Source organism: Olea europaea, chromosome 1 (assembly GCF_002742605.1).
Source record: "Olea europaea var. sylvestris chromosome 1, O_europaea_v1, whole genome shotgun sequence".
Lineage (NCBI taxonomy): Eukaryota > Viridiplantae > Streptophyta > Magnoliopsida > Lamiales > Oleaceae > Olea > Olea europaea.
In genome coordinates, this window is record NC_036237.1 from 9,482,003 (window position 1) to 9,492,561 (window position 10,559).

A 10,559-nucleotide genomic window follows, 5' to 3' on the forward strand; every position below is an offset into this window, starting at 1 on the left:
AGAGGGGCAGACTCCCCAGAAACCATAACGGGCTTGCTATTTGAAGTCAATCCTTGTAGCATTAATCTAGCAACAATTTTGATTTGTTGCTCATTTTTCATTTTCTTTTGAAAACGTAACCCAGGACCCCTGTTTTCTTGCCATGCCTCTGGAACAGAATGCCCCGTTAGGATAATACATTACATGGCTTGTTTGATAAGACGTGCTTATATCTTATTTAGTGTAGTGTTTTGCTAACAAAACATGCGTTAAAATTCTTAAACCCACACTTAGAACACCACATTCGGACAATTGCTTAATGCATGTCAATCTTGTCGTTTACATAGAAGACTGGAAACTTTTTTCAAAACAAAAATAACTGGAACGATACCTGGGCCTTGATTTCACTTATAATTGGATGGGTTAGGAACAAAAGACACAGACTCACTAGTAATATGGTGACATGTTAATGCAATTCAAATAGATGTCCACACCAGAAACCCAAGTTTCGGAGCATAATTTCCATCTCTAACGGAGAAACAAAATACAATGCAGGGTATATGTTGAGACTACCTGAAGAAACTACTAGAAGAAGCTGACGTGGAAGTGAGATAAAGAATTAGTTAGACTAGTTGAAATTTTCAGTTAGTGTACAGCTGTAAACAACTGTAATTAGTGCTGTAGTTTTCCATTTTATATTTAAGGACCACGTGATGTACAATAAGTGTGATTTTTATTTTTCAATACACAGAGACTTTCCTATTCATCTTTTGCTCCTTACGCTCTCTGAGAAGTAAGTCTTGCAGCTGTTGGCTCAATCTCAAAATGGTATCAGAGCTCAATGATACTTTCGTTTCAGCTCTTGAATCTTTAATTATTGAGCCTCCTGTTTCGATTCCTGCAAAAATGGAGGATGTCCTCAGTCCATTTTTTCTGCATCATGGAGATAGTCCTGGTGCTTTGATTGTCTCTCAGTAGCTGAACGAAGACAACTACGCATCATGGAGTTGATCTGTTGAAATGGCTCTAAGTGCTAAAAATAAGCTATGTTTCATTGACGGATCTCTGAGCAAGCCTGATGAAAGTGATTCGGTCTATCCAGCTTGGAAGAGGTGCAATCATACGATTATTTCATGGCTTCTAAACTCTATCAGTAAAGAAATTGCAGCTAGTGTCCTTTATATTGATACTGCTACTGGTATCTGGTCTGATCTTAAGGAGAGGTTTTCACAAACTCTGATCTTAAGGAGAGGTATTCACAAACTAATGGACCTCGTATCTTTCAATTGAGGAAGGCAATCACCTCTTTAACATAAGACCAGTGTTCAGTAAATGCCTATTTTACCAAACTGAAGACGCTTTGGGATGAACTTGGATGCTATAGACCTATTCCAGCCTCTTTAATGAAGTTTCAGCAAGAGGAATATGTCATGCAATTTCTGATGGGGCTGAATGAGAGTTACTCTCAGATTCGAGGTCATATACTATTGATTGATCCATTACCAGCAATTAACAAAGTTTTATGTCTAGTTGTACAAGAAGAAAAACAAAGAGAAATCACTGCTGGAGTCACATATAATCTAGACTCTATAGCGATGGTTGCTAAAAATTTCAATAGGAATCAATATACTAACAAGGGAAGGAACAACTACACTGGACTGAACAATAAGAAGGAGCGTCCTCAGTGCAGCCACTGTGGTCTTCTTGGTCACAAAATTGACAAATGTTACAAAGTGCACGGATATCCACCAGGATATAAGTTCAAGAACAAGAATTCTGTAGTTCATGGAGCTGCAAATCAAGTGGAATCTGCTCCTAATGTCACTACTGATCTTTCACAATTCCCCTTCACTAAAGATAAGTATGAACAGCTGCTAGCTCTAATTCAACCTACTGATGAAATATCTTTGTCATTCACAAGTACTTGTACCATTAATCTTTAGAATGCAAGCACCTCTGGTTCCCAAGAGCATGCAAATCTGGCAGGTATATCATGTTGTTTGCCCCACTATGCACCAGTATTTAGTCAATGCTTTTCATGCAAGTCGGCGTCTAAGTCATGTGAAAGTCCGGAAACATTGGATATGAGTTATGAATGGATTTTAGACACTGGTGCTACAGATCATATGGTGTGCTCGGTCTATTTACTCACCGAAATCACAGCTTCAGTATCATGGTTTGTTAAACTTCCAAATGTTACTTTAACTGAGGTTACACATGTTGGATCAGTTAAATTTTCAGACTCCATCATTCTGAAAAATGTTTTAGTCGTACCGTCTTTTGCATTTAATCTAATTCAGTCAGTTGCTTGCTTAAAACAGTCAAATGTGCTCTCATCTTGTTGTCTAGTGTGTGCTTTATACAGGACCTACGCTCATGGACGACAATTGGACTGGCTAAAGAGAGAAATGGCCTATTCTATATGCTGAACATCACTCTCACACAACCCAAACACTTTGCTAATTCTATAACATCTACAGTTTCTGAATCATGGTATCTTAGGTTAGCTCATCCATCTATACAACGCCTACAAATGCTGCAATCTACCATTTCAGATTTGAATGTAAAAACTATACATTAGTGTGATATTTGCCATATGGCTAAATTGTACAGATTACCCTATATTTCTAGTGAAATAAAGAGTTCTGCTCCATTTGATCTAATACATGCTGATCTATGGGGTCCTTTCTCTACTACTGCTATTGATGGTTCAAAATACTTTCTAACTCTTGTCGATGACTTTACTCAATGTACATGGACTTGGTTACTAAATTCTAAAAATCAAACACAATCTGTCATTCCATCTTTCTTCACTTTAATTGAGACACAATTTAATTTCAAGATAAAGTGCATTCGTTCAGATAATGGTTAAGAATTTCACCTTCAAGATTTTTTTACATCTAAGGGTGTTGTACATCAAAAGACTTCTGTTCAGTCACCTCAACAAAATGGAGTAGTCGAAAGAAAGCACCAACATCTATTAAATGTTGCTAGAGCCATTCGTTTTCAAGCTAATTTACCCCTTAGTTTCTGGGTGAATTTATACAAACTGCCACCTACATAATCAACAGACTTCCCACTCCCTTACTTCATGGAAAATCCCCATTTGAAGTTCCTTTTTTCCAAAAATCGAACTACACTCATTTTAGGATTTTTGGTTGTTTATGTTTTGCTTACACACTCACTAAGAATCGATCAAAATTTGATTCTAGAGCAACTAAATGTATCTATCTTGGCTATCCATATTCCATCAAAGGCTATAAACGCCTAGATCTTCAAACTTAGGATGTCTTTATTTCAAGAAATGTCATATTCTATGAAAATATCTTTCCATACAAACAACTTCATTTGAATCATAATGATCCATTTGTTTTACCTAATCCAATTCCGGGATCTTCCTTTCCCATATTTCCTTCCCATGTGTCTCCTATAGCTGAGAATGTTTCACCAAGTACTTCACCAGATCACCAATCACCAGATCTCCAAAATACCACTGTTTTTCCACCAGAAAACCATACAACTTCACAGAACATAAATCCTCCTCTGAGAAGATCTACAAGAATTAAACAAACTTCTTCTTATCTTCAGCAATATCATTGTTATTTGGCTCAAAACTCTCTTACCAGATCTGATCAGTCCACAACACGGTCCTTTCAAGCTTAAGCTCCAGCTGTAATATTCAGAATTATCTTGCTTATGATAAGCTCTCATCTTCCCATCGAGCATATGCTTTTAGTATCACAAATATGATTGAGCCTTAGTCTTTTGATCAAGCTGTCAAGGACTCTAACTGGTGTGAAGCGATAACTAAGGAAATTAAGGCACTTGAGGATAATAACACATGGACAATCACTAGTTTACCTCCTGGAAAAATTCCTATTGACTGTAAATGTATATTCAAAGTAAAATTGAAAGTTGATGGGTCCCTGGAAAGGTATAAAGCCAGATTAGTGGCTAAGGGCTATACTCAAAAGGAAGGTTCTGATTATCTCAAAACTTTTTCTCCTGTGGCAAAGCTTACATCTGTAAGAGTTTTATTGGCTATAGCTATTGCTATGGATTGGAATCTCTTACAATTGGATGTCAACAATGCCTTTTTACATGGTGATTTGAATGAGGAAATATACATGAGAATTCCTCCTAGTGTTGACAGCAAAGAGGGCAATATGGTATGCAGGCTCAACAAGTCTTTATACAGCTTAAAACAAGCCTCAAGGCAATGGTTCACTAAGTTCTCATTTTTTTTGATACAAGAAGGTTTCGCACAGTCCAAGTTTGATTATACACTCTTTACCAGAAATAGAAATGGCTTTTTTGTTGCTCTTCTAGTATATGTGGATGACATTGTCTTGACAGGAAATGACTTGCAAGGCATGAATAATTTGAAGGCTTCCCTTGATATAAAATTTAAGATAAAGGATCTAGGCGTATTGAAATATTTCCTAAGACTGGAGGTGGCTCGGTCTAAGAAAGAAATTTCTTTGTATCAAAGAAAATTTGACATAGACATCTTAGAAGATGATGGCTTTAGTAGTGTTAAACCAGCAAACACACCAATGGAGCTGAACATTAAACTGGACAGAGAGAGTGGAAAATTATTGAAGGATGCATCAATCTACAGGAGGTTGGTGGGACGGTTATTATACTTAACCATTACTAGGCTTGACTTGAGTTATGTGGTTCAAGTGTTAAGTCAGTTTATGAACCAACCAAGGGAACCTCATTTGAATGCAACTTATAGGGTATTGAGATACATCAAGAGGACGCCAGGACAAGGGATTTTCTTCCCTAAAGAAAATGATTTACGGTTGAAGATCTTTTCAGATTCAGATTGGGTCAGTTGCCCTAATTCAAGGAGGTCTATAACTAGATATTGTTCTTTTTTAGGAAATGCTTTAATATCCTAAAAGCCTAAGAAGCAGTATACAGTTTCCGGATCTTCAGCAGAAGCTGAATACCGTGCTATGGCATCTGCTACATGCTAAGTTCAATGGCTCCTATACTTACTAGCTGACTTGAGGATCAAACACGAGAAGCCAGCATTGTTATATTGTGATAATCAAGCTGCATTACACATTGCTAGCAACCCTGTATTTCATGAGAGAACAAAACATATCGACCTGGATTGTCACTTAGTAAGGGACAAGATTAAGGCTAGAATTTTACACACCATGCATGTCTCTTCAGGTAATCAACTAGCAGATATTATGACAAAATCAGTAGGAGCATCTCTATTTCATTCTCTACTGTGCAAGATGAATGTGTGCAATATATACACTCCATCTTGAAGGGGGCTATTGAGACTACCAGAAGAAGCTGATGTGGAAGTGAGCTAAAGAATTAGTTAGACTAGTTGAAATTTTCAGTTACTGTACAGCTGTAAACAACTGTAATTAGTGCTGTAGTTTTCCATTTTATATTTAAGGACCACGTGATGTACAATAAGTGTGATTTTCATTTTTCAATACACAGAAACTTTCCTATTCATCTTTTGCTCCTTACACTCTCTGAGAACTAAGTCTTGCAGTTGCTGGCTCAATCTCAAGAGTATATATATCAACTAATACTTACAATCATTTGTAAGATGCTCGGTCCTAAAACAAAAATTCTAAAAAACGGACTTCACTTCTTCTCACGACCGTCTCCAGCAGCCCTGCATCAAATTGCCAAAATAACATAAGCTACTGGCTAATAAAAATTAATCTCCAACAAATTGAAACTGTGACCAGATTACAAGTATATAGAGAAAAATGAGAAACTCAATTCTATTCGAGTAAAAAATTATAAAACTATTAGGATAAAACTTCAATTGGATGGAAAATGTAAATATAGCACAAGCATGATTATCTTCTAATGATGGGAAAAGAGATGCAATGTCAATAAGGAAAATTACCTCATCTTACGGACGCTTGACATCTCCTCTCTCTTTGTCTTTGCCCTCTTATGAGTTCCCAGTTTTCTCTTTGCCACCTTCAGAGCTCGCTTGTCCTTTCCAACTTTAAGAAGCTCAGTAATCCTCTTATCATATGGTGCAAATCCAACAACTTCCCTTATAAAACTCCTTGCAAAGTGAACTCTCTTGCTTGTTTTCTGAGGAAGTAAACATAGTGAGAAATCGACAAAAGAAGAAAAGAATAAATAATTACGATTACAAAATCTTGCATATAGATGGATGGGAGTTGCCATTTTACTTTTCAAAAACTACTCGAGAGTTACAAACAGAGTAAGGATGGCAAAAAAAATTCATTCAATCTTATACCCACAAGGCCACGCCTCGAATGGGACAGGGATGGAAAACATAGTCCCCGCTTCGCTACCGGCCCCTTTTTAATTTAACTTCAAATCGTGGACGGACCTACATGGGGTCATGTGGGGTTAAATGACCCCACAAATATTTGCCTTTGTTTTTTTTCTTAAGAAAATAGTTGTTTTAATCCTTTTACAACCTACTTTGGTGCACTTATTATGAGATGTCAAATGAAATCGAAATATTGCATTCTTAATACTATTTTGAGGTATTCATGACCTATTTTTTCTCTTATCAATGACATGTGAAATGGTCAATCATAGCAAAAGTTACGAAACGTCAAAATAGACCGTTTCAAACAAATATTTCAAAAATTTCGATAATAGCTATCTTTCAAAATTCATTGCCAATTGTATCCTATCTAAATCCACAAATCGTCTATCTCATGTAAAAGCTCGTTTCGAAAACTACATCGTTGTCATATCAAATAGTCCAAAACGAATATTGAAAATAGTTAAAGATGCATCAAACGTATAGGTAAAAAAAAGTCGTCAAATTCGTCTTTTCTTTTTAAAAAAATTCAATTGTTTCATTAGCGATTATTATTTTTACACGATAAATTTTTCAATATAATTTATATCATTTTATTAGAAAATTTTATATGGAATATGACTCCAAAAACTTTAAGATTATTATGGATTAAGTGTAATTTGAATTACTTTTGAATTACATTTGCTTTTAGTTTGAATTTCACTTCCTGAATTAAAATTGAATTTTATTTTAATTCATTTACTTTCTACATTTAATTTGATTTACTCACTTCAACTCAGCATTTGTCAATGAAATAATAAACAAAACTATAAAAGTAGCAAATTTTATTTAATAATATTGACAATGATGTAATTATATGACGTTTTCAAGGTATTAAAATACGCATTAACTTATTTTCATTAATATTATGTTATTTTAAAAAAATATATATATTTTAATTTTTGACCCCACGGCACTAAAAGTTTGGTCCGTCCCTACTTCAAATTTAAGTTTTTTTTATCATACAAAAATTAAAAATTATCATCATTTTTAAAGAAAATATAAGTTGTTCTTAACAAATTGCAAATAATAATAATAGTAATAATATTTACTAGCTAAAGACATAAAAAAAATAAAAAACAAAAAATAAAATAAATAAAAAATAAAGACCAAAACTAAACTGGCAAAAAATAGGGTGGGGGACTTGCCATGCTTCTCATCCCACTTTAATCGGGTATGAGGATGAGGTAAGATAACAAAAATACCTGATGAGATGGGGTAGGAATGATCGGCCGTCTCATATTCTCTCCGTTGCCATCCTTAAAACAAAGTTTGAAAAGGACAAATCAACCCACTGTAATAGTAAGAAAAGAATTATTATTATTATTATTATTATTTTATATATATATATATATATATATATATATATTTGTTATTTTCTTGTAGCAGGTTTTTACTATCTTCTACTGAAAGGACCTTTTCCACCATTAACAAAGTATACTGCGCATTTGCCTAAGACTTTCGATTAATAAATCTAGAAATGAAACCCTTTGAGGATACGAGTAAAAAGCTAAGTTTTAACCGACTATATTTCTAGCTTTAATATTCAATTTGAGTGTACTCCATCAATTCAACTTGCTAGTTCATGTGTTCTAATTAACTGGCAGACAGAGGTTATTCAAGTACTTAAAGAGAGTATATGTGTACTTAGCCCTATATTCATTAGACATCAATATATGTGTACTAGAAGATAACTTTTGAGCTTAGCCCTATACTCATTAGACATCAGTATATGTGTACTATAAGTATTTCTGTTTAATTGTCAGCTAGACTGCATTAGAAATGTTATTACTAGTTAAACTAGAAAACTGACGTCATGAGAAGTTTTCTCCATTATATGAGGGGTCATTTTAAAAATTGTCCAAAACATAGTTAATATTACTCAATCAACACTTTTGAGTCATAATGTCAAGCTCGATGGAATATAGGATGTTTCTAGAGATGATATCGATAAGACATAAACATACATCTATCACAATATACATTAACGATGGCAATTTATTTATTTATTTATTTATTGGTTCAAATGCATTCATGTATGATACTTGTTTTTTGGTTATATTATAAATAGTTATTTAGTGGACCACAAAGTTAAAAAGTTTATTTTTAAAATAAGAAAATTACTTATATTTGGCCTATTATTTAGTGCATGTTTGTTGTTTGGGATTGCTTAAATATTTAATTGGTCACACATCTCATATAAGCCTAGTAGCCAAACACGTGATAGGTTGATGAAGTCCTCAACTAGTGCCACTTGTACTAAGACTTCACCTTAACCTTCTTATCTTGCAAACCACCCACAAATGTCTCTCTCTCTCTCTCTCTCTCTCTCTCTAACTTATCCCTGAAAGCACTCCTCACTCTAAATTCCCCCAATTTTCGTTACCCACGGATTAAGAAAAAAGCGTTTCTTGATCTGCAAATAATTTTATACTTACAGGCAACAATTTGACTCAAGAAACATACACTGTTTAGAATACACAAAAATGTCAGGTGGGGTTGGTCCATCAATCGACATAGGTCTCCCTAAAGAAAAAATTCAAGAACCAGACATCAACAAGAAAACCACCTCACAGTCAAAGCCCACAAAAAATCCTCAAACTCGCCGAGGTTTCTTCACTTTCAGACAGCTTAATGCACTCGCAGTAATCATCGTACTCTCTGCAAGTGGCATGGTAAGCATTGAGGACTTTGCTTTTGTAATCTTCTCAATAATCTACATGTATTTCATGTCAAAAACTGCATTTCCGGCCACATCCTCCCTTCCCCATCCTCGAGTATTCGGAGAAACTAACAAAATCCTTAGTATTTACGTGTTTTTCGCGGCCGTGATCGGATTATTCCTTCCCATAGTATATATTTTTGAGGGTATATTTGAAGGAGACAAAGAGGGGATCAAAGCAGCAGCACCCCATGTATTTCTTTTATCTAGTCAAGTTTTCATGGAAGGGGTTTCCTTTTCGGGAAACTTTTCATTACCTATTCGTGTTTTCGTCCCGGTTTTTTACAATTCGAGAAGGATTTTCACCATTGTTGAATGGTTGAGAAGTGAAATTTCAAAGGTGGAAGCTGAATATGGTGGGAGCAGTCGAAGACTGTACATTGGGAGAGCACTTGCCATTGCAAATATGGCCTTTTGGTGTTTCAATCTGTTTGGATTCTTGTTGCCTGTCTTTCTCCCCAAGGCTTTCAAGATATATTACTCTGACAAGAAGAATAAGGACTGAGTTTAATATTTGAATGTATTTGATTCTGTTCATTTTCTTCTCCAGTTTGCTGTAATCTACTTAATGATCAAATGTTTGGTGAATATAGGATGTAAGCTGTGTGTTTTATTTTGTTTTCTCGACTAAATCTATAATAAATTAAGGTTTTTGACATGCCTTTGTAGGGGCAAGAGCTTTTTGTTTTAAGATCCATATATTGACATTGGTCTCCTCCCTAAAGAACAGATTCAAGAATCAGACCTCAACAAGACAATAACCTTAAAGCCCAAAAAATTCCTCAGAATTGGCCGAGGTTTATCCGCTTTTCGACATCTAAATGCACTTAAAGTAATTAACGTAGTCTCTTCTTCAAGTGGCATGGTTTGCTTTCATAATCTTGTCAATAATCTACACGTTTGTGGTGTCAAAAACTGCACTCCCAGCCACATCTCCTACTTTTTTCCCCATAATATTAGGAGAAAATAACAAAATAATGAGCATGTACATGCTTTTCTCATTGATAACCAGAGTATAGCATTTCACCCACATAGAATTGATCTCGTGTCCATGATAAAAACTTTAGCAAGAGAACCTTAATCATGATTCTCTAAATTTATGACTATTTCAAAAAACCATTATTGATATCTTTTTGCCTCGACAGTAGTAAAAAAATTTTATCGTGTCTACTGGGAGCTGAAAATCAAGTCCATTCATCCATGGTATACATTTTTGAAGGAGATGATGCTATAAAGACGACAGCGCCTCACGTTTTTCTTTTAACTAGGCAAAATTTCATGGAAGGGCTTGTGCTTCGGTGTCGTTACCTTTCCATTTTTCCGTGCCAGTTTTTAACCATTCAAGGAGGATATCACCATTAAGGGATAGAAATTTCCAATGTGGAAATGGAATATGGTGGCGGCAGTCTCAATCTATTTGCATTCTTAATGCCTGTGTTACTTCAAGATATATTCCTCTAACTGCTGTGGATGTATTGTGAGACTTTGAGCGCTCTTAAAAACATGCAACTTAAAATTTCT

General features: G+C 35.0%; 1 protein-coding gene across 1 annotated transcript; it reads left to right on the forward strand.

Annotated features, from left to right (window-relative positions):
* The first annotated feature begins 8,612 nt into the window (after positions 1–8,612).
* On the forward strand, positions 8,613–9,696 carry LOC111393240. Its single transcript, XM_023018683.1, has one exon. The coding sequence runs from the start codon at positions 8,803–8,805 to the stop codon at positions 9,541–9,543; it is 741 nt and encodes a 246-aa protein (XP_022874451.1). The 5' UTR covers positions 8,613–8,802; the 3' UTR covers positions 9,544–9,696.
* Positions 9,697–10,559: the final 863 nt, after the last annotated feature.

Bases quoted from the DNA above. Each gene is read 5' to 3' on its own strand.
- LOC111393240 (XM_023018683.1), top strand. From the start codon at position 8,803: ATGTCAGGTGGGGTTGGTCCATCAATCGACATAGGTCTCCCTAAAGAA.